We start from the raw sequence: 26,120 nt of genomic DNA, 5'->3' as shown, positions 1-26,120 counted from the left end.
TAATTCAAATTATAGCGTAAACTCGTATGTTGTACCGTATTATTAAATACACAGTTATATAAAAAGACGTCGGTTATTTTAGCTGCGTGGGATGTGCGAGTATTTGCTGAAAGAAATAAAAATGATCTTCCAGTTAGCGTGGATTTACGGATTGTACGAGTAATTAAGTTTTTTTATTGATAAAGATATATTATTTGCACTCGACAAACATGTTGCAATGCCAACATGGCAGGTAAATATTGCAGATTAACCAATGATAATATAGCCAAGCTTGATAGTATCTTCGTTAAAAAATTAGAAATAGGTTCCCTTATATGCAAAGTGTCATATATAACTCATTATATAACGATCGAAACAATGATTTTAAATGTATAAAGGAAGAATTCTTTTATGAAAATTTACGATAAATATGTTTGACTTCAGGTTTCAAGAAAATCAAGATTGGAAATCTATTATATACGTTTGATTACATTTTTATATCATTTGTGTTTGTATTAATCATTAAGCGCATATACTGTACACTTTTCAAATAGTTTAATTAATTCGTCTCACAAATTATCAGACTAAATTGAAACGAACGGAGGAATTGGAGGAGATAGTTAAACGTACACGTACCTCATGAATTTTCAAACTAGATTTTCTCGTAAACGAAGCTACAGGGTGAAACATTTTATTCTGTATTTTCGAAATGTGGGATGGTGTGACGTCAGGGAAGGACGTGGCTGATTGTTTATAAACGTTGTCAAGATATATTAATGTTGTCAAGGAGTGTTGTGAGCGTTACCAAGGTTTGTTAAGGGAAAAATTAGTGTGGAAAATTCTCTCAGAGTTGAATTAATCGTGGTCGAGAGAAGTTCGTCGTGTTGTGACGTAGAATTAGTGAGAAACGAATTCGCGAAACGCGATATTATATTCGATTTTGTGAGAGTGCAACGATATTGCGTTTATCATACTGTTTTTTCTGTCAATTTATAATATAACATTCCTACAGAAATATTACATCTTCATGATAATAAAACAAATTGTAGAACCTTTCACATTTTCTCCGAATTAATTTTCAACTTCGTATGCTCGAACACCATCCGTGTACCTGTTTATTTCGGTAATATTTTTTTATCACCTCTCACAAATTACCCTTTATACATTATAGTATAGGTTCTACCTAAAAGCAGCCCTAGTGGTATTCAAATTTCCCAACGAAATTCAAGTTCAGTTCACCGTAAATTACGAAAATTTACGAAAAAGGCGGTCGTAATTTTCTTCTAAGCAACGAGGCAGATATCAGGCATACTCGTCTAGAGATTTCTTTTCTCGCCTATACAAAAACGTTCCAACGACCCCGTGGTTCGCGATATGAACTTCTACATGCAAATCAGGCGCACCTAAACTGCAGGGAAACACGAGCTTTTCTGCGGCGGTTAATTAACCGGAATGCTACTCGGTACAACGTGACACGCTTTGGCGCTAAGAGAGAAAATACAAGGGGTTTGATCCCAGCATCCGGTCGCTCGTCATAGCTGTTGCTCTCCGAGAGGAAATAATAAGACATCCGTATTTATCCGTAGCTCAGAGGGGCTTCGTCAGCCTTCGTCACATTTCCGTGTCTATGGCAATTTCTCGAGAAGCCCTCTATCTTGTCTGACGTCTTCCATCGATTCTCTTCAGCTACCCTTGCATCCTATTTATCACGATGCAACGGGCCAACGTTTCCCATCTATTATCCGTGGATGATAGAACGGATAAATTCTCGATCAAACTTGTAGAAATTGGCAACACTGGAACGCGATATAAAACGCACAACGGATACTTAAACTACTTTCACGCTTGATTAATGACCAGTTCTTTGAATGGGAACAACAAGGGGATGTAACGTAGAGACTTTGATTTTTTTCATGATTTGATCCGTGTTTGAGTTCGATTCACGTTTTGTTGAATTGATTTCGTAGATGTACTGTTCATATAATTTTAATCGATTCTCGATTCTTTCTTACATAAAATTGTTGAATTATACGAGCAACGTAAAAGGTATACAAAGAAAAAAGAATAATTTTGTATAGAATTACTTTATACGAAGATGTATATATATACATGTATATACTTGAGAACGATCAGATGTTATACTTTTTAATTGAATATAATAGTTATGTCATACCAAAACATAATTCTAATATGCCGAATAGGAAATAACAATTTATATTTATCACATCCACACTATTAACATTCTTTGCTATTATAAATATTTTTATAAATACGGAATTATAATGCTTTATACACCGGCATTCACTATATCGAAATTGAAATGAACCGATACTACTTAACAACACTTCAATGGCATTTCAGTAACGCGCCAAACATATTATGCCCTGTCAATGAACGAGCAACGTTTCAATTATAAATACGAAAGATATGTTGCCATTTAAAGTACAAAAAGATTCCGTTGTCCGCAATAAACAAACGAATCCTTTGGTAAAACACACGATCGGTACGTACGGCGGCATCGTAGAAGTGGCGAAAAATATAAAACGACGCGGTGGAGAGCGGCATCGTGTTTTCGGGCAATTAAACATTTCCATTTTCAATTTCTCGTTGGCGCAGAGCGTCGGGGCGCGGTCGGCGGTCAGCCTGTGGCTGACGATCGTTGATTCGTTTATCGCCGATCTCTCTGTTCTTCCAACCTGATATCCCACCCCCTCTCCTTCTCGCTCTATCTCACCCCTACCTCTGTTCGTGTCGCTCTCTTTCCCGCGTTTCCCGCCCTCTCACCCAGCCCTCTTTCTGTTCGGTCTCTTTGTTGCTTCAATTTTTTTCGTGGTTTTCCATTTCGAGCAGCCTCGCTTCACCCCGGTTCATCGACAATCCCGCCATTCGAATCACCCTCGAGAATCGAACGGATACCAAGCAATTATTTAACGCTGCGTACTGTGGCTTCGGTTTGTCTCGTTGAAATACGCCAGAATCCCGCCTATCGGACCGCCTCTTGTACGAGGTGACAGTTTCATCGATTATCCTATTATCATTGAACGCTGAAAGCCAACTGTGCACTGACGAAATAAATTCGGATCTCGGCTAACTATTATCTGGTTATTGCAGGTTACCTGCTGAAACGGCGCCTGAAAAAGTGTGATTTCGAATAGGCCGCCAACGATCCTGCCACCCAGCGAAGCTCTGTCAGGGGCAGTGAAAACTTCACGCGTAAACACGCATTCCTCTATGTTCTTGTATATACGCGGTGTTCGCCCGCGCTTCTTCCTCTGTTAAGCGAATTATGTTCCATCCCGTGGCATAAAATTCCACCTAACGGCAGCCATTAATTGGTTTACATACAAAAAATTTTGCAAGACCCAGCTTCCACTTCCCCGAGTAACTCCATATTGAGCGTGGACGTATCCAATTAAATGAAACTTGCCTGGCAGCTTGTTCGTTATAATTAATAATTAAAGTGACGAAGGTAAACAATTACAGATGATACGCGTACACGACCGGCAATTAATTAGAAGCTGCCGCGTGAATACCTATTACAACGTGTGATTATCTTAAAGCTCGGAATACAAATCAGTTTCCAATTACGGCCGTTCGACGGAATTCCCATGGCATTCGTTCGTCACGCAGCCAGCTGCTGCTCCGACTGTTACCACGATTCAATGGCGAGCGACTCGATGAATTTTTTAATGAACGCATCCGGAAGTCTCTTCAGAGGGTCATGATTTATTTGAGTTTACCGTTTGCACGGGTAGTTTACCGGCGTGCAACGAGCTATTTGAACCAGGCCAACTACTAGCAGAGCGCGGCCGGTATTGTGTTAAGACCATCTTGGGAGCAAGCAGGTGCTTGTCCACAGTCTCTGTCCCACAGGAGATATCAGGTCCTCGCAAACTAGGAAATATATCTCGTAGACAAAGGTTAGCCGTGTCGTGGAAAACTCGTAAACACTTGAATTGTGTCGAAGAAAATACGATCGTTTTGATTACTCGTGCGCGATGACTAAAACGTTCGATAATTCTTTATTTCCGGCGCTATTCCAGCCTAACACATTTCTGAACGTTTCATGCAGTTTGCGTGCAACCGTCGCCTACGCGGAACTGTCACGAATGATTAAAATACTTCTGGGTGCGTTTCTTTATCGTCAACGTTTTTTTTTTTCTTTTTTCTTCTCTTTTACCTTCCTAGTTTCCCCGTTCTTTTTTCTTTCATTCGCATGCGTGTGAATTAATTAACGCCAAGAGAATTCGCGAGTTGCACAGATTAAGTTTGATCGAAGGAACTCATATGTTAGTTTATCGCGGCTCTGGAATATTTATGAAGGGATTGTGCAGAGTAATATTTGCTAAGCGCTGTACAAACATAATTCTGCCAACTTCGGGCGAACGTGTCCTAATTAAACGCCCGGGAGAAGTTTTAAATATTTTCAAACATACGCAATCCCTGTTCGACTTTCACTGTCCTGTGTTTGATGACATCATGTAATTTAAGCTCTAAAGGGTACAGATGACGAAGACCAATGAGATTTTACGACGTCTCTCTCTCTCTCTCTCTCTCTCTCTTATTGCCTCTCACGTGTTGTTGAAAGGTTTCAATCAAAGTAAAATTATCAGTAACTTTTGGAAAATTTTACTGTCACACAGATTCAATTTACTTACATACGTTGTCATACAAACACGTCATGCAAAATATGTCAAGGCGTCAATCGTTTGCATTCGATGTTCCTTTCGATCGAATTGTATTGAGATGACTTTTTATGCAAACATATAAAACGTTAATTTTCTGACTATTTATTCCCGCAATAAAAAATTTCAGGCACATAATAAGTGGTTAGATCTAATTCGAAGATACCAAGCAGATCAAGCGAAGATGAAACGGATATCCGCTAAACGCTCCTCGTTTCATAGTTCGTATATCCCTGCTCGTGTTTACAATAATAACGTGTCTCTGGTTCCAGCCAAATATTCCATATACATATAAGCAACAATCGAAAGCAATTACAGCAGCCCGGACATCGTCGCTGTTATGCGAGATGTTCGTCGTACTCCATTACATTGATTAGTAACGAGAGCCACGTAACCTTCTTGATTACCAGTGATCATTGATCTACCAATTTCGATGTAACCGATATGTCAAGAATTTCGTATCCAATCAACGTATAGGATCAAGGATGTAATTCTCTTTCGATCGTATATGTACTACCGTATATCCATACTAATACTGTAGTCATATAAATCAGAAATAGTAGATGCATATATTTGCTAGATATTATTTAACAAACGTTTAACAATATTTGACGTTTTAGTTATTTTTCCTTAGATCCTTTTTTCCTCAGAGGCAGTTAAAAATCAGTTCAAATAAAATATATCGTTTAACATATACCCTTTACTTGTAATTTCAAACGTTTTTATCTCTCGCAATTAATGCTTTCTATGCGTGACATCCTTTATCCAACGTTCAGTTTCTCTCATTTCTCTTTCCCATCCCGATTCTCGTTTCATCAATCAATTTCCATCGCGACAACGATTCATCGAGAGAAGAAAGGATGAGTTACAACGGCGACTCTGTGTCCGCAGTTATTTTAAACTTCAATGTCTTTCCTCGTTCGTTCTTAAATAATTTAGCTTGTGCATGTGTCAATTTTCACAAAGACAAATGTATATCATGTAAATGTACTGTAATACGCGCGATAGATTTTGAACAAGGTAATTCGCGTATTGTCATTCTGACATTCTACACGCAAGCAATCCGAACTCAGATAATCCAAGTTACGGTACAGGTGGATATTTTATTCGCGCCAAACGTACCGCGAAGAGAATGTTCACATTGAAAACAGACTAAGGAGAGGAAGGTGAAAGACGGATAATCGCGAAAGAAGCGGCAAAACGTAGAGAGCACTGGAATCTCTGGACGTTAAACCGGCATTGCGTTGCCCGCGGGATTAAAATCTTCAGTAAAGAAATACATACAGCTACTGCGAAAGCTCTCATTTGCAATCTACTAGCTGTGTCTTCGGTGTCTCACTATGGTCGTTTTTCCTCGTAAAGCAACAGAGGGAAATGGGAAAACAGAATCACGTGACGTTCAACATTTGTGAATATTTGTAATGTTCAGTGATTGATGTAAATATTTACAGATATAAATGTTACATTCTCATATATTTTCTAATCAAATTTATTTATTAAAACTATCTATAACTTTCTGAAGTCGACTATATGTATCACTCTAGACGAAACTTCAACGGTGTCATTAGAAAAAAGAAGATTACTTATTCTAATGGAACGTTAGACATCCTTAATGAACTATTAATAATTTTTGAAGGAGAATATAATAATTAAAATTAGTTAGAATCAATAACCATCCTCCAATAATTCTACGTCTCGTTAATTCTTCATCGGTAAATCCTCTATTCCAATAATCTTCCATTTTAATACGTGTACTCATTAAGCTTTCAGTCTACACAATCATCTCTATATATAACTATCATTAAAGACGAAAATAACACGGTAACGAACGCCTAACGAGGATACCACTACGAAACACAAACAGCAAATTAAACTCCATATTACGGAGATAACGGAAAATTTGCAGCTAGACCTAAATCGGCGAGCTATTAATGGCTCGCGATAGCCGAATTTGATGACCTGGCAATAATACGGTTAATTATTGACCGATAACTACGATAAACTTTGATAGCCATCGTGATTATAACGCGCTCGTAGAAACTCGCTCTCCCGTTTAATAAAACCCATAACCGTGCTCGTCTCTAGTCGCGGTGCATCTTCTCGATTCGTCTCGATCAAGGAGAGAAAAGAACTAAATAACGACCTCGTCGATAAACGACGTATCTAAAGATCAAAGAGGAAGGCAGCAGCCGAGGGAGGCAAGCGTCATGATTCAAAATCCAGAAAAGCGATCGACACGCACGAGTACCTGCTGCACGATCCTTATTTTCCTTCTTGCTGTATCCCCGTATTTTCTCTTGTCCGTTCACGTCTCACCTGAGATCCAGCTGCCCGTGAAACGGGGTTTCAGAGCACAGGCAACGCCTTTGAACGAGGGCCTGCATGTTGTTGCAGAGAGATCGTGCATCGTTCGACGAAGAGAAGGTGGAGGTAGAGAAGGTGAAGGAGGAGGAGGTAGAGAAGGTCGAAGAAGAGGGTCGGAGGTTAGCAAGGTATAGGAGAAGGTGATGGCGAAGGAGGTAGAAATGGAGGTGGCGGTGGTAGAGGGTTGAACGGTTAGAGGGTGGGGGGTTAACGACCCCGATAGTCGCGATAGGACGTGCGTGAGCCCTCGCACGACTGATTACGAGTGAGCGACCCTTTGACGATCACGATCGACCAACTTGATGCATGAGAAAGAGAGACCGATGGATACCAGCGGCTGGATAGAAGGAGAGAAGAGACACCGCTGCACATGTGATCGATCCGAGCGTGAGCGTCGAAGAGAGCATCGCCTTAGGGGCTCTACAGAGTGAAGGGGTTAGTTACACTGATGCGGTGTACGCGGCTACTATCATGTATCAGCGTAGATAAATCACCGGATGTACTTCGAGGCGCACACGTTGGGGAAGACGTCGCATTAACGTTTTTGCCGCGACGCGACCAACAGTTCCATCGGACGCGGTTCGATCGCGGCCATCAACGTTCGGTGCACGCGGGATTTTCAGACCGGTTCGCCGGATTATGCCGGGGTCCCGTTTTCCAAAACGGAAAACTTGTTCGCGCGAAACAACGTTACGCTAGCCTAGAAATAAACGTTATTCATTCTGTTCTAGATACCGACATAATTTTTGTTTTACTGTGCTCATTGTTTGGCGTCTATTTAATATTCGTCGTTGAGGCAATCGTTTAAATATATTTTGGAATTATATTGGTTCATAATTTTCTGTATTTCTTTATAGAGGCAATAGAGTAAAAAAGTTATATAATGAACAGATCTGACAAATCTAGTTCGTATAACATTTTTCATTTCTTATAATACGTACACTTTTTAAGGAGATGAAATTTGTAATTAATTCTTGCAACTATTTCAATTATTCATGTTCCCATAGAAGTTTGCTTATATACGGCGTAAGTGTAATTGCATCATTGAAAAGGGAAAGTTGGGTAAAACTCATCGTATTCTTCACCAAAGGCACTTTTTCATATATCCTAATGACTGCACAGATTAATTTAATGATGCGCTGTTATATAATTTATCTTGTTATGATTTATCTTATTATCCTTGTTATCCTATATTATCAGTTCAATCCTATTAATTGTAGAGACGATAATATGTTTGGAATATATGCAATAAGTGTATACTAAAAATACACTTTATTTAGTTATTTTCATTTATAATTTAATTGATTGCTCAATGAACTAATTAGGATTACTTAAAAAAAATGTTTCCATAACAAATCTTACTATTTAAAAGGATGCTACGGTAAATAGTAATTCAATTATTTTATTTTGAAGATATAATAATTACCATATCGATTGAACTTTTAATTATTGGTAGATCAACCCTTCCAATACCTTTAGTATTCTTAATAAACGGAAATTCGCGAAGATACGAGCAATATTCATGACAGTACACTAAAGATTGTTCCCTTTATGTTAAAATTCCGAAGCATTATTCTGTTTAATACGTGTATTTCAACCATGTCATTATAAAGGTATATAAATGCAAAAGCAAATGCAACGGAAACACAGTTATTTTAAATACACGCTATATTAAACTTTAATAGAATTCCCGATAAATAAACTTCAGCGTATAATTCAACGACCAGGCAACCGTACTTTCATTCAGCTATAAATTGGAAAAAAAGAAAAAACACAGCACACCTTGGCTTTATTTCAATTACTGTTTCATTTCCAGTCGATCATGAGCCTATTCAACTGTCCCTTGCATACAACATTTTTTCACCGAAGATAAAAATCTCTTTCAAAGCGATGGAATACGCAGTTATATATTATAACTGTGCAACGAAGAAAACGTATAACACCGATATTAAACGATAAAAAAGGAAAAGAGGTAGCAGCGGTGGGCGACTTAATCCCGGCTCCGTTCTTGAAATTCCAAAATCCCGTGGCGTACGTAAGTGGAACAGGAAACGGTATAGTCCGCGGTAACCGGACCTAATCAGGATACACAGAATCGTTCGTGAAGTTATGCGAGATATAGTCATTTGTGGACCCTTGAATTCGTATTTATGTTTGTAGCCGCCGTTTGGCAGTGGCGGTGGCAGCGGCGGTGGCGAGAGTCTCGTGGAATTGAAATGCAAATAGTGGGATTCGGGATGCAAATTCCGGTTGCACGGGGTAACGCCAGCCAGCCATCCTGAACGAATGAGCGAACGAACGAACGAAACACGGCCCAGGCCAGGCACGGATCAGTTCAGAACGGAACCAAAAGGAATGGAACTGAGTGGACTGCGGATAAAATGAGAGAGCCGGTTGGGCGGAGGGGTGAAGAAGGCAGAGGAAGAAGAGGGTGAGCGATGAGTGGGGCTGAGAAAGAAAGACAAAAAATTGATTGCAATTCGGCGCCACTCTCGGCTTGCTCGAGATAAAAGTAATGCGTTTCGTGCATAACGAGTCCCTCCGCCTCTACCCAACCCTCTTATCCTCGCGTGTTGCCCGCGTACTCTCCCTTCTAACCGCTAACCCCGTGCACCCCCTGCTTTATGCCGCCTTATTTCGTACTGCCACTTTGTTTTCAACTTTCCTAGCTGCTTTATGCGCTGCGATGTCGATGAGTAACTTCGATCCTTGCGATGCCTCGTTGGACGACGAGACTGAACGAGCTAACGAATTCATCGATGTACCAGAAGAAAGTAAAAGTTACGTAAGATACGTTAATGTTACGTGACTGTTCTTTACTTTTCTTTTGTACCTGTATTGCGAAATATCGTTGAATATTGAAGGTTATTTTACAAATCTGGCCTTTAATACTTTTATTCGAGACACAAAACAAGCGTTCGGGACTAATATCCGTAAAAAAATGTATACAGCTGTAGAGCGTATAATGAAAGTGTGTATACTGACCCTCTGTCAGTACGAATCAGGTAATGTTTTATAATCGAGTGTAAGAAGTTGGATTTTGAAATCTCATTTTGTCTCATTTTGTGATTCCACTTCTATCGAGAATAAAGGATCACTTTTTCTCCATCAAACTGTATCTTGATTTTTATATCTTATAGTATAGAAACAGCGAAAACAAAAGCACTATAGAACTCTAACACTGTACAAGACACTACTGAATGAGATACGAAACAATTGAACCTAAACGTAAGAAGTTCCAATGGTCTCGCATTATCCTGAAATTCATTCGAAATCTCAAGGCCAATATGTTTCCCTTTACAAAATGTCTATACTACGATAGTGTCTACTACTACTGAAGATGCGAGTTTGGACGATCAAGACAGAAAAAAGGTCGTTTCAGGAGTAACAGATGAAACGCGCGTTTTTTGAATTAGGTAATGACATTATCCAAAACGTTTAGCAATCCTTCGTCCTCTTCTCTCTCTTGTCGCTTGTACCGGATAGGATCGATACTTCGTAATTATATTAAGCAGAATGTCGGTGGCAGTGACTGGCCCGCAGCACGGCTTATTTCGAGGTAGAAGTATCATTGCATGGCGATGGACGACAATCGGACGGTTAACAGGAAGTAATTGGACACTCGTAGTTACCAGCCAGTGAGGCACATCTGTAATTCGCTGAATGAGTAGAGGTCGGTTGTCAGTATTAGTCAGATTCTGTTTTGCATACCTACCAACTTGCATACGTCGTGCTCATCAATTTTCTGTCACGTTTCCACTTATAATGTTGATTCGATTAACAATTACGCAAGTAGCTATTGGAACTTATCCGTGTCGTTGCGCCGCTCTTGAATGTGTAACCACATCGAAATTGTTCTATGTTGTTCGTTTTATGACGCTAATTATCAGCGATATTTCTCAGCCGTGTTAAATTTTGATGCGTGCTTACATTATTAATGTTATAACGGGAGTTTTAAAATACGAGCTGTATATACATGAGTTAATTCAACGTTATATACCGTGCTGAATGATTACAATTAGAGCTACGTAATAATACGCTAATGAATATAATTCATAGGACAAGATTATCTAGACCATATACTTTTCCTTTATTCTAAATATTTATACTATTTTGATCATAATAGCATCATCTGTTTCATTCAACTCCCTCGATGCTAGTCCACTTTGGTATTCTATGACCTTTCACATTTCTCTTGAATTGTCGTACTTACGAAAGGTTCGTAGCTGTATTTGCACTTTTTAAGAAGTTAATAGACAATTGTATATTTCGTATAGAATTCTAATTATGTGTCGTAATGAGAACGAAACGAAGAAAATCGTATGCTTTGAACCTGGTCGCTAGCGAGCTTTTAACTAAGCTGAAATATTTGAGATTCTACTGTTAAAAGAAGGACATACACTGCAAAGACGCGGCAAATTTTCATTTACGCAACTTATTTATACCTCCGCGACAAATTTTCTAAAACTATCCACTGAATGAGCCGTGCAAAGATATTGCTTCGACGGAATTTGCATTGACAGAGTACATCCAACAGAGTTTTTAGTTCTATCGATTTGCCGCTTAACAAGGGCAACCGCGTTGGACCAGTATGTTCTACGATGGTGAGGCTCGATGGACGGAAAGGGCAGAGGGTGTCAGACTGAGCATGCTGGTAGCCCGGCCCAGCGAGTACCATCGATTACGCTGAAATTAACATTTAAAAGCGGAAAATTTGCAAGTGCCAGGAAGGCCGACGCTGTGTTAACCGTGGACTGTACGGAGCCACCGTACATAATGCAACCTGCACACACGCGCGTTCTCGTTACCAGACGCGTTCAACCCGCGAATAAGGGGGAGAAAGAGAGGGATAGAGGGGGAAAAGCGAAGCCAGATAGGTGAAATAGAGAAAGAGGAAAAAGGAGGGGGAGAGGACACGCGAAAAAAGAAAGAACACAACGGAGAACAAGCGGACCGAATGGCGCGGGAATAACGTTAAGGAGAAAGAAAGAGAAAAAAAGCAGAGAGATGAAGAAAGAGAGAAGGCCACCCTCGCTGCTAAATGTAAATGTCCGGCATTTGTTACTTCGCCTGTATGACCCGCTGTTTGTTTGTATCTGCGGTACGAGTGCAGCACGGCGGAGGTGGAGACGAAGCAGGAAGAGGTGGAGGAGGAAATGATGGAGGTGGAGGACGAGCAGACACTAACAACAGCAGCGGCATGTAGCTGTGTTCGGAGTGTCCTTTTTTTGTTCTCGCTTTTGCTATCTACTTTTTTATTTCTGTCCTGCCCCCTACCCCTGCCCAGTGCCGTTCTCCGTAAGCCACCACTTCGGTACGCTCATTTGTAAAATTTTATGATGGTCCCCGCTGCGTTGTATCCATTACGGGGGGGGGGGGGCTGGCTACCGGTTTCTTTTTTAGGAATTTCATTTTAATTACTGACCCATCCGAGAATGTGTATGTGCGCGCGCGCGCTCCAAGACTAAACGTCGTATCAGATCGATCTGACGAGACCAGATATCCGTGGACCATCGAAATCTCGCGGAATTGTATCGTGTCCCTTGCAGGCTTCCCTTTCGGCGCGTAATTCTACGTGATCGCCGGTTGTTAACGGATACAACCGGAGACCTGTGGACGATAAACGGTCGCGGAGGACGAGAGTCGGAAGCACCGGGATAGAAGGGATATTAAAAGGGTAAAGGGCTGAAAAATTTGCTCGTCGATCAAAGGGTTTAACGAGCTACACCAAGGAGAGACGATTAGTCACGCAGTCGCGCGTACTACTCGACCCGTTCGAAAGGAGAACGTAGGTACATAGCTCGACTGATTATTTTCTAAACTGCTATCAGTTGGAACCGCTACAGCCGGAACTTCGAAAGTTGAGTAATATGTAGAGTTCGTGGCAGGCGATAATACACTTCTCGGCAATGCCCGAGTATCATATTTCCAGTTAGTAACAACTTTCCACGTTTGCTTCAGAATCCTTCGCGATTTCGCTACGTACGCCTCCGCCGTGTGCACGGCTGGAACTACTAGGGAATATATATATATATATTTTTCCGGCTGGCCTACCCCGCGGCACGCCCAGAATATTTAATGTAATTCAGGTTCTTATATTCCGTTTATTTGAGCCAATAATTAAATTAAATATTCTATCACTGCTTTCGGGAAATTATTCTTGAATATGTATTTATCGTGTCTTACTTGCGTCACGAAGCCCTTTTCATAAATGACTATCATGAAAATTAAAAATAAAAAGAAAAATATATCTTATAATTTTATACGTAGGAATTTAAGATTATGTACTTAATTAACTTACTATCATATGACTCCTGCAGAGTAACATGCAGTTACTCGGGATTAAGGCAAACCCACACAGTATCCTTACTTTCTTAAATATATCAGCTATTTTTATCATTATGTTATCGTAGCAGTCAAAAACAATATTGATATTCAGATGAGTTTGTATATGAAAATTATAGCATCATTGTTCACCTGCGTTTCACATATTATTTGAATTGCAAACGGTGTTGTGATTTAGTAGAGACTCTATAATTGTTCGCTAGGATCTGCCCGTTAATTGTTCATGGTTTATCCCCACTACTGGAGGTGTTTCCCCTTGAACCAGTTAAGCGAGTAATGTGACACGGTAGTGGCTTCCCCTGGAAAGATCTGTATCGCCTTCGTATCGGTGAAACAATACTAACGCAACGGCGAAACTTCTTTTTCCCAATTTTTTGTTGATAAAAATCTCATTAGCATACTGGTAAGATTTTCCTGGTTAAAATGAAACCAAACACGATATTGTTATAAAACTTGGTTACGTTGATTGAGCTTGTGAGTTTTTCTTCTTCGCTTGCTGTTTTTTTTTCTGCGTTCGCTCCTGTCGGCAATGTAAAAAACTTGGAGAATCTGTCCGCTAAAAGCTTCACAGCTGCACTGAATTTCATCAATTATCCAACGCTAAAGTGAATTAATAACCCGATTATTCTCGAATGGGGTAGTTTTCCGTACGTTTATTGTTCAGCATGCTGCATCGTCTTGATCAATTAACAGAGTCAGTTACAAATGTAAACCGATTTGAAGAATGACACGTGAAAATTTAACTTGCACGTGGCTAGAATTGTAATGAAGTGTTCAGACTAGCCAGGACTTGATCAATGTTCATTCAGTTAAAAGAAGATTAAGATAGGTACGACGGAAGATCGTTAATGGAAAATAATTGGACATTGTCATTTTAACTTTTGTAATATACAATTCAGGAACTATTTATTGAAAACTCATTTACTGAACAAAATTGAATTATACATTCTTTATACTTTCCATCTTCTAATTTAATCTAATTAATTCTAATTAATAAAAACAATAGAATATTACTATCATAAATACTGTTTTTATTTTGCAAAAGTGAACAAATAATTGAGATTGCACTTAACACTATTATCGTGAATGAAATTACTTAAGTTGCGTGATCTAGGTAAGAAGCTGTAGCATCGTTAAGAAAAGAAGCTTGAAACATTAAAGCAGAAATACTAAAAGCGAAATGTGTTATTAAACCCCCGTAATTACGGCGTTGATTACTCATAATTGGAGTGCAATATACGTAGGAAAAAAGAAAGAAGGAACAAAATATGAAATTACGCCATTCTTCATAAACCTTGAAATGTTGGAAATTAACGAAAATATGAAATTATGGAATTCCTGAACAAAGGAGAAATTTGATAGAACTTCGTTAAAAAACGAATTATATGTCACCTTCGATCTAAAAATTGATACATATCGACGAAAGATTCGAAGTAATCGATTCGAGACGAAAAATTTGAAGTAATCGTAAATGAATACCACGTAGATATCCCTTAAAAAAGGTTAGTTATGAATATATTGTTTGGTTATATATGACGTATTGAACACAGAAAGTAAAATAAGTTTTATATTGGTATAATAAAAATTCATATCCGAACAAAAGATCGCATTTTTATATACACATATAAATAGTTAAAGTTTTTTCACTACCTACAATAAGTATGTCACGTGACTGAATGTTCCAAAATGTATTTCGAATGTCCCATAAACTTCCTGTCCCGTGCCTTTGACAGCGTGCAGCGTACACAGCATGCAGTCGCACCGAACGCATCAGAACGATCATGAAAAATTGAACGATCACACCGTAAAACTGAACTTCATAGACGCCAAACAAATCCAGTGCATCGACTACGTATCTTTATCTGACATCTCGGTCGAACTTATTTCGACAATAGGCAGCAGCTTGAGCTAATAATATTCTTCCCTTCGGGGCAAAGGGAGAAGAAGTAGAGAAGAAGGGGGAGAGATGGTCTCGGGAATCAGAACGGCGAGGGTTACTTTCGTGCAGCAGCTTTTTCCTTCGTTCTATCCTACTCCTTCCCGCGATAGCCGTATACGTTTTTCCTTTCTCTTTAGCCTGACAAGAAAAGCATTGTGCTGAAAACTTCCACACACCGCGCCGAGCGGAGCCGCGCGCCGACGACTGGCGTACTTGTATGAGGCCGCCACTCTTTTGATATTTCAACGTAGTAGACGAGTGGCGTGTCGTAATGAAATCATCTCCAGTGCTTTGATCTTCCCCTCGCGCGCCTCGCTCCTTTCCACCATGAGCAACCTCCGCGTCGCTTTCCCTTGAAAACGGCTACGCAACCCCCCGTTCCACTCGCCACCGTCCCAACCATCCTGCCTCCTACCTTTAGCTAACTTTCCTCCACCATAGTCCTTCCTCCCACATCCCTACCACCGCTCTACTTCTTCCCAACCACCCTCATCATATCCCTGCCCGCCCCCGAGCATCGCTCCCGTAATGAGTTCCTTCTGCGCTTTCTTCGCCACGATACATTTTTACCATGCGAGAAGCAATTTCCTAATTATGGCAAGCGCTAACCGGTTGTCCTTTGTCGCGCGCCGCTCCTTTCTTCCGCCGGTTACCGTAGCCCAGCTCGGCCATAATTACTTTTTCGCGTAGTGTTTTTCGCACGACGACGTTAATAGACGCCTGGAGAGAATGCACGCGGCCACGAAGAAAAGGGACGCGTAACGGCCCGGTGAACCGCAATAATTCCGCCGCTCTAGGATGCTGCTGGTGAACAGTCACGCGGTCGCCACGAAGGAAACGCGCTATGACCGACGAGACGCCGCGACTTTCACTTGTATACCTCTTTATTCGTGAAAAGCTTTTCTTGGTATACTACCACTTTCCCTGGTATGCTACTACTTTTTCTAGTGTGAGAAATATTTGACTCTGGATCAACGATTGTAATAAAGTAATTTGAAATAACGCTCACGTTCGAATGTTCTAATTTTTATTTAAGCTGAATGTTTCAATTTTTATCTAACGGTTTTAGTTTTATCTGAAGCATCTAACTTCTGTATAATAGTTGCCTCGAAATACCTTTCAATATCCACGTACGTAATACGAAGTTCCATATTCTCTTTGCATATTCTCTGTTTTATTGCAAGTACAGGAACCTGCGTTGATTAGTTCGATATCAAACGTTCTCTGTAATTTAGCAAACCACGCATTACTTTCATGTTTCTGTTCTGTCTTTTGAAAAGTCAGATGGGACAGAATTTTTGTCATTCGTGTTTGCTTGGTCAATAGAAGATATTAAAAATCTACAACAAATGAAAATAAGTTTAGTAAACACGAAAGTTTTGTACAAATCTCTAATAGTGAAAAACATATGCGTGCAAATGGAATTTTATTCTTGTGAAATACAGCCTGATAAAGAAGACAAAGAAGATCTCGCTATGTCAAGCCTTGTCATCAATAAAATTTCTCTCTGAATGCATAACTCCTTTGAAGTGATCCAACGCGACGATGCTCATAAAGGGAAGATCCAAAATGATTGTGCTAAACACAATAAAGGAAGCGAGATCTTTTGAGGGCCAATAACACGATGCACGATCCATCGAGAACTACGGTGGACATTGACGATGATCGATACGCGGGGTAAGAACATTGAACAAGACGCCAAGAGACAGAATAGATGAAGGACAGGTTGCTCATTCTTCTTTGTATATGAGAACCACGACCGTGGTAGGTATATAAGATGTATCGAGCAACAAGGACTAACGGCCTTTAATTAATAAAGTTACGCGAACAACTCTCAAAGTCTTCCTGCTCCTTCTACACGACCTTCTACCGCTGTACCAGCTATTTCCCTTGCTTTAGAAATTCTGCTATTCCCTCCCTTCACCGGCTACCTCTCTTCTTTATCGTTTCTTCATTCTTCCGTGAAGACCTACCTACAGACTTCCAACCCTTTATTGGATGAAAGCTACACCTTATCTTAAAGATTTATTCCTATTCTCATTAATTGCGCTCGATAATCGACACGCGTGAAATTGCTGCATGTAGCGATTCACAAAACTTGGAAAGTCCAGAGAACAATCGACAAACTATGCCCTTTTTTACTCGAAACTTCGTGTAACGATTGTAGCCGTCTAACAAAATATATCAGAACGTTGCAACGATTTTTATACAAAGTTTGATGACCCACTTTGCAGTCAGTTGGAAGGTATTGATAGACTGAATAAGAAGGTGGATTTTAAAGTTGCAGAGGAAGAAGATGTTGTTACTTGTTATTCGCGTGAAAATACAACTTATTTCTTACATTTACATTTCTCTTATATTTTTACTTTTGGTCTTAGTATTTCCATACTATACATTTAAATGAAATTTACTTTTGACTTATATCTTTGATTAAAATTATATAGTATGTAGTCATATAAATCATCCTTTACTATTTGTATTTGGAAAAATAGTAAGACGAACATTATATTGGATTAATATTATAGATTTTTGCTTGATAATATGTTTCGAAAAATTGGCTACATATATCCATGGTGTCTCAATGTTAGAACTTACTTCAAGGGCCATTCATAAGCATATTATGTATGTCCTATTCGATTTCACATTTCTGAAATATTGTAGCGAATATTGTGTTCCCTTATCTGGTATACGATTACATACAATATGTTTCAAACACTTGAATCCTCGTAATAAGAGTTCTGAGTTCAATCTATTTACTTCAAAATTATTCATTCAATTCTTTCTACTCTACGGATGCTATTATAGCAACGTTAACAATGTAAAAATTATCTTGCGTATCATTTCCACCGATAAAATATGAAAAAAAATAACAAGAACACTTACAAAAATTTACAAACATTTATAACGTTTTTTTTCAAATCAAAATCGTTGAACAAAAACTGTAAAAGCGTGCTAAAGTCGATCTATTATAACAATTTTCAAAGCGCGAAGAGTTGAAAATTGCCTAGTTATCCGGTTACAAAATTGAATGAGGTTTCCCACAATGTTCTTCCTGCATAGCATCATATAATTGACGCGTAGCTCCCTTTCGATCGTTGCCGCAATGAAAAAGGTAAGTAACTGTAGAATCAGAATGTGTTTGAATGTGTTTGGTAATTGATAACTCGTATCGTAAGAATACGTCTTTTCTTCTCATCGACAATCCGGCGCCAACGGGGAGAAGGTCGTATCGTTTCAAGAAGTCCCATGCGGCTTCTGTAGTGGCATTCCAAGAAGCGGCACAAGGAAGAGGAAACGCCACCCGCGGATTGCCAGACTCTAAGAATTAAAGGAAGTTCTCGCTGGCTGGCAACGAGTTCGTGTCGCGCTCTCTGCGTATCTCGACGATGCTTGCCCAAGAGTAACTCAGCTGGCGAGTTATGGCTCGCTAAAGAAAATTGACTTGAACCACGGCCAGGATAATAAAAGCGCGTTGCTGCGAGGAAATGCGGGCGAGAAGAATGAAAGAAGCAATAGGACTCTTGCATCGCTCTCGCAGCGATACCGTGCACAAGAATCGAGATCGAAACAGAGAAATGTCGATATCGATAGGTACCAATTAAAAGTTATTACATCCTTTAGGTTATTGTGAAGCGTCACTGAGATTATGATAACGATTAAACGGTCAATCGATATTAAGATTTAATATATGACGGATTATGCGATAGTATCGTGCTATATACTATAGCTAGTTATTACTATATGTTCGTTGCACATGTTAACCTCCGCTGCGATCATTGAATTTTTATATTTCGATCTTACTTATGTTTCAATAAACGGAGGAGGCTTTTATTTTTTAAATCAAAAAGTTAATATCAAAAAGTTAGTATTATTAAATGGCGATAATATTACAACCTAACTTGCATAGAAATCATACATACTACTAATAATTCTTTCGTATTTGCTTCATACTCGACACATCTTTTAATGTTAAGAAAACAAGATAATATAACAGAATGAGTTAAATTGTACGATGATAATGTGCTCAGAAAAATTTAACTTTTTGTGGTTCTTCCTTATTCCTTTTATTTTTAGAACACGAAACATATCCTTTTGTATTAAATCTTAATACAAAAAGAAGGAAGAAGCGTATCAATGTATTATTGATTCAAAAAGTATGAAACTTCTAAATAGCTTTTGGAAACAAGTTATTAATTGTAAATATCAAGTTTAGATAAAATATCGATTCAAATTCGAAAACAGTGGTAATATCACAGATATTTTAATTAAGGACGTTAAATCTGCAGTAAACAATCTATGATTTTAAATAGAAATATGATGTGCGTGAATATTTGACTTGCTTTTCGCATTTGATAGGCTACAGTTATCGAAAAATACATGGCTACACGAATAAAATAAAAGATAAAAAGTATTACTTCAAAGATGGAACGAAAGTATGATGACTTTTCTCTATGAATATTTTAAAGAAGTGAAATTTACTGTGCTTTGGAAAAATCCATCGTTGCACTGCTTCTATCTGTGATTATAACAAACTTTAGGTTGTTCCGAGTAAACAATTATCGATCGTGGGGACGATTATTCATGAAATATTATCGTTTGCGTTAGCTGTGAATATTCCAATGAATTTCCATATTATTAGCATATAGTTTCCTTTTATCAACAATTTTATAAGTTTACGAGATATAAGTGTTCTACTTTAATTCTTGACAGTTTATGATACTTTAGTAATTTCACGAATAAATAACAAAGTAACTTTATAAATATTAAGCCATCGTGTGAGAAGTTAAAATAATATTTTCTTTGATTAACGATAAGTAATAACAATTAAATACAAGGAATGGAATAAAATATTATACAGAAGAGAAAATGAGAGAAATTAATTTTCGTAAATAAGATCATGAAAGTTATCTGCACGTAATAATAATTATGATCACAATAATTTTGCAAAACTCCCAGACCACGATACTGTGCAAGACCATAATTTGCACATTAACACGTGTTATTGGTAATAGATTTATGCAACAACAGGATAATAAGCCGGTTTTCAATAAATAAACACGCGCAGACAAGGTCAGCTAATGAAACAGTATACACGCAGAATAGATTACATGAACAGTGAATTGTTATTTTATTTATAGTTGGTCAGTTCCGATTTTACATTTAACTGAATAGCTCGAATTGAATCACCGATATGTAAACCAGCGAACTGGAATTCTGGTAACTCGATGATAAACGGCTCTGTCCTGACTATTGAGACACGCACATTATTTTTTAACTGTCACGATCAGCAATGATGGATTGGAGGATTGTTGCGTGCGATATTCCTCCGAGCTCCGAAACGAAAATCCATCGAACGTTTCGCTTCAACGTGAAGAGCGTTTTTTGCATATCGCCGTAATTAAAACTGTCGCTAATGGTAAATAACTTTGATAAATGTAAAATCGAAACAGTTCATAAACCGTAATTAACTTTTGGCGTAACTTAATGATCATGCCATTGAGAAGGCTAGAATAACAGTAAAAACTCCTTTGTTCTCATAATATAATACAGAATATCTTTTTTGAGAAAGTATTTAAAATGATTGAATTGTATTGCTGTAAATTTTTGTTATTTCCCTAAAGTGTTGTTTTACAGAGGTCGGTGTTTTAGCTTTAAGCTTTCGTATACGTTTATAGTTTCTATCAAAGTAGTTAGGTTCTATCATATAGTATCGGCTATAAGCATTAGGATACTCGTGCTGATATTTAACATAAATTGAATTCTCGTTATCTTATCATAAATCTGTTACATCAATTGCATCATACATACTTCATAATCTTAAAGTATTCAAATTGAAGTAAGATTTATCAGAGTTGATTAATAAATATAAGGAATAGAATATTCTAATTCTTATGTCCGACAGTATACAAAAATTTGCATATTGTTAATATTTTTTGTATTGAATGCAATTGTCAGTTGAAGTTTTTATCTCTGTTCTGCTATATTGTTAGCCACGCATTCTTCATCAGGTACTAAACATAATATCGGATGTTATTCTATAATATCAATAACAGCAGAAAATCGAAGCTGTCAATTCAATGTAAAAGTATCAGAAGATTAACCAGAGATTATTTGTGAGATCTAAGGAAGTAAGAAAATATTTTCAGCGTGTACCGCTTCACTGTTGCTCAAATAATAAATGACCTACAAATCCGACCAGTGTTCGCGGTATGGTACCTTCAAGATAAGCCGAAAACTTCCACTTCATTGGGACGAATAGGAATCGTGCATCCAATAGAAGAGCATGAAAAAGTGATGTAACATTGTTTTTACCTTATTCGGCGTGGTTGCTTGTTGTTGCGGCGAACAGCTGGTGCTGTGTATGGTCGGCTGGTTGGTCGTAGCCGGTACAATGCCTTGATGATTCAGGTGGCTCAGCTGATTGAGCTGCGTGAGTTGTTGCGGCTGCTGCACCGGATTCTGGGTAGTGGCTTGTAGCTGTTGATGATGCGTCTGATGCGCAGGGTGGGTCGTCTGATGATGCGTCGCGGGGAAGGTGGGCACCGTGAACGGGACGAACAGCATCGGGCTGCCGAGGATGTGCGCACCACCTCCACCCAATGCCCCCGTCTCCTCCCTACACCTTTTTTGTGCGTTTTTGGTTTTGGATAACTCTTTTACTCCATCAACCGTGTTTGTTACTTCGACGTGCTACTACGTTATACTTTTATTATATTGTACTTTTTTTTATTTTGTCAAACACTGCCGACGACGACGACGAGCAGAGTAGAAGCGGATGTAGCGGTAGTAGTACAGGTAGAAGTAGTAATGGTAGTGGTTACTATTTGTAGTAGTTGTAGTAATAGTAGTACTAGGAGTAGTAGTAGTGGTAGTAGTAGTAGAGTACTATACGTGTCGAAGTGAAGCTACAATGTATGTTTAGTAATTTATTATTACCTGCACTCCTGCCCCAGCCCCTGGTGCTGGGGGTGGGCGTAGGGGGCGGCTCGGACGGAGGTGGTGGACGCCACCCTCGCTACCCTCAGCGATAGGCCGCCCCGCTGACTGGTAAGCTGGACCGAAGCTGGCTGGTGATTGCTATGCACGCAGCAACAGGCACGGCAACCAATCGGTTGTTGTTGACTCGGAATAGCCTGGAAGTGATGAGTTATGGGGCCCCTGGGCCCCGTGGAGGAGGGAGAACACGGGTACACCCCAACCAAGCAGCCCACCACTGCAGCCCCGGGGCCCGGTGCACTCGGTGCCAAGGCGCCTGTAGACGAGGCCACCCCAACCTCGCTGGCCCTTCTGCAACCACTGCACCACTGCACCCACCCTCCTTGCTGAGGGGTCTGATACGATCTACTAACGCCGATCGTTGACCCGGACTGGACCACTTCCACCTGGGTCTCTTTAAGTTCACGATCTCCTGCGGGTGGGATCTTGCTACTTTGCAGCTTCCTCGGGGTAACCAACTTCCACCGGTTTTTTAATTATCGTTAATCTTCGAGACACTCGGGAGCTTGCTTCGTTGCTGGATTACTCGTTAATAAAATTCTCAGCCGCTTCACTTCGACTTTGCCTATTTTTCACTACCTCACTTTTTTTGTATTACCTATTTGATCGACAAGATTTTCGCGGATAAAACGATTAAAGTCACCTAATGTTTTGGCTAGATGCGATTATTTGTCAAATTATCCGTTATCGTTGTATAAATGTGTTCACACCGTCGAACTTCGTTGACACGTTGCTTACACAAAGCTAGAAATCGGTAAACGGATATATAATTACGAATCACTATAATCAGTCTTTATGTGTTCGAGCGCACTCTTCGAACGTCTTAAAATGTTACACAAGAAACAAACGCTTTACCGAAAACTTCTTTGATACGTATCGAGAACTCTCGGCGTGGTCGATGCACACTCATAACCACGTGGTCGACTTGAGTAGCCTCGCACGTCGATCTTTCGGATTGCCGGCACAAATACAAATGGAGAACGAACGTTTCCTCCGCGACAGGTTTGGTCTCGGTAGAAGTTAACGGTGTTGTATTGCCAACAGAAACTTCCTACAGTCGAGTAAAGTGGTGGAATGAGTCGCGGTATAAGCCGGTATCAAATATTAAAGACGCCGGGTTTGCCGGTTCAACAAGTATACAATTGATTGCTCTCTTGTTTCCCCCTCGAGATAACTGTATTTGTTGAAAAGCTGTGTTTGCGCTCAGCTACTAGTAACGTTTCCTCATAAAGTCGGCGCACTATTAACCAACTTTTGTAAAAGTAAAAAGCCCAGCTGCTCGTTCAGCACTTCCACTGTAGATGAGTACGATGCTTCCGGCCCAGCGAATTCAAACTAGGAACACTGTTTCTTTTTTTTTACATTCACCAGATATTACGCTCACGTACGGAACTATATAGAAAACGGAATCACGGAACGTTGTTTACACGACGTTCTTTTTGAAACGCGTTTCTCGATGAAGAACACTACAACCGCGGTGGTACACCTTAAGGAAAAGTGTCATCAACAATTAGAATGGCATATCTACAATTCCTGTAGCCTTGGCTCTCTGGACCTTCGTCCGTTACACTATTTATCTCGATCTTTCACGAATGTATCAATTGCGGAAGACGCTCCGCGTCATTATCGCGTTCAGCGTCGTAGGAAGATGCAACAGAGATCGCGATCTCACTACCGAGACACCGAATCGTTATCTATTGAGATGTTCTTCCTTTTCTTCGTGTGAAACTTAATCAGGCAGCGCGTCCTCGCGATTCTGTAAACGAGGACGAAGACACGGCGGGTGGAAAAAGAGGGAACCTAACCCGTAATGTTGGAAGGTCGCTCGCCGACTGACTAGCACTTCCGCTCAGGCTGTTGTGCGATTCAGAGTGGGGGATGCTTCGTTGGGTTGTTGTGTGTAGGGGCTGGTGGCGGTGGGTAGACTCGTTGGTTGGTTGGTCGGGGTAGTTGTGTGTGCTCGGCTCGTGCTGTGCGCGGGAAACCAGGGGGTTTCGAGCCTCTACAAGCGGCACGGCCCGGCAAAATAGCGACCAGTTTCACGTGGCTCGTACTACCTTGAGTTTAACTACTTTTCTCTGGAGCTTTACCGCATCGGTTGCGGAGAATCTTTCTTCTTGGCGTCGATATCTCTCGGCCGAAACGGAATTCCTCTGTTTTATCTTCTGTTTGCAGTGCATGTAGTTTGCTGGGTGTTCGTTCGTCGTATTTTTCTTATATCGTACCAACCGACGTAATTTTATAGATACTACACGAGTATACCTTATTTATATCGTTTTTGCGTTATTTCTACTCCGTGAACTTCCTCGTGGCAGTTTAGCCGACAGATGGATCTAACCAAGCGTGGAACGAGTGACAAGATAGTACGTCGGAAGGGCTTAGGCCGCAGTCAACGTGGACAGAATCTCGGTAGCGTCGAATGATTATTTGGAAGAATTATACCGTCGATCAGATTATTGTGCTATTGTCGTTGGTATCTTTTCACTTTCTTTATTTGAGTCACGCGAATCAAGAATAATTCTTTATATTTAGCTAAATTTTCGCGTTGCCTCCGATCACACGGAATTCACTAGCCAGCATTCGGTTGCACAAGTAGATCGTGCGATCTCTCCAATTTTCGTAATTACCTAGAATTCTAGTTTTTGTCAACTGTGGCACAACGATATTGAAAGGAACTCGCAGCAGCCGTCAATTTTTAGATTTCGTCTGCAAGATTAATAACACGTTTGTTACAACGAATCCAAATACTTTACCATGCGTAAGGAAATCGAAGGATTCGTCAAATCTGTCTTTGTCAGATTCACGAGAAGCTTCGAGAAACCGATTTCCAGCGAGCGAAACATCCATCCGACGGGCAGCAACAGAATCTCGCGAATCATTCGTGATCGCACGTGCTCGACCGGTTCTTCACTGTCAAACACCCGGGTAAACACTGAAATATGCACTCGGAAACACAATTCACAACAGTGGTTGCCCAGTGAAACACAAACAGCTGAATCGACACTCGCGCCGTTGGAACGGTCTTCCCTCGTTGAAAAGATCCTGCTGGATCAAGATCACGCCGAAGAACGACGTAAAAACGAATTGGTCCGTGAAACGTACTTCTTTGTACGCGTGCGTCGTCGTGTGGCTTGTTGTGTTTACGAACCGCGGCTGTATTGGTGGTTGTGGTCGGCGCGAGGACGTAGACGAGAGAGCGCGTCTTTGACACGAGGGATCGAGGCGTACGGGCGAGAGCGTAGGGGGGAAAAATGGACTAACACAGAATGTGGAGGCGAGAGGAGGATGCTGCCTAGTGGCCTAGTGCGTAGCGAGCTATGGATTTGGTGGAGCGCTGTGACCTGCACGTAGGTAGGTAGCGTGGAGACAAGAACCGTGTATCGCAATGTATCGCGGTGGTGGCGACGACGGCGGCGGCAGCGGCGGCGGTGGTAACTGGAGGGGTGGTCCGTCGGGCTGGTGGGGCGTGTGGGTGGTAGGTGGAGGGAGCCTGGTTCGTTCCTTCGTTCCCTCGAGGTGGTGGAAGAGAGGGTAGATCGGACGTTTGGGAGACCGAGGGCGCGCAAAGCGCCCTAGCTCGGGCCTTGGAAACGGCTGTTCGTGTTACTGCTCTTGGTATTGTTTCACCTGCATCGCTTTTTAATTATCAATTTTATCGTCCTTCGCAACCCCCTATTTTTTTATCTTGCGTTCCCTCTGATTTTCACCTACCGAAATTCCTAGAGATTATCTGTTGTTGGTTAATAACTCAATAAGTTTCGATAAGTTTGTGTCAACGATTTGTGAAAACCAGAGGAATATTTCATATGTAT

The 26,120-nt window shown here is 40.3% G+C and overlaps 1 protein-coding gene across 7 annotated transcripts in view; it reads right to left on the bottom strand.

The window, feature by feature from the left end:
* LOC126869231 (nucleolysin TIAR-like) overlaps positions 1–25,734 on the bottom strand; it is a 585,963-nt gene extending 560,229 nt beyond the window's left edge. For 2 of the 7 annotated variants that reach the window (XR_007690850.1, XR_007690853.1), the window contains exons 1-2: positions 22,249–25,734; positions 21,625–21,934 (exon numbers count right to left, since the gene is read on the bottom strand). Coding sequence is in view for 3 of the 7 variants with exons in the window: in XM_050625491.1 (XP_050481448.1) it covers positions 21,625–21,876 (252 nt within the window). In the remaining 4 variants the exon portion in view is untranslated. Of the gene's footprint in view, positions 1–21,624 lie in introns of all 7 variants that reach the window. The other 5 variants (XR_007690852.1, XM_050625491.1, XM_050625490.1 and 2 more) reach the window with 3 other exon arrangements.
* Between the last annotated feature and the right edge of the window lie 386 nt (positions 25,735–26,120).

The sequence above is a fragment of the Bombus huntii genome, chromosome 9 (genome assembly GCF_024542735.1).
Source record: "Bombus huntii isolate Logan2020A chromosome 9, iyBomHunt1.1, whole genome shotgun sequence".
In the NCBI taxonomy this organism is placed as follows: domain Eukaryota; kingdom Metazoa; phylum Arthropoda; class Insecta; order Hymenoptera; family Apidae; genus Bombus; species Bombus huntii.
Note: the sequence above shows the minus strand (reverse complement) of the source record. Positions and strands in the feature narration are given on the sequence as shown.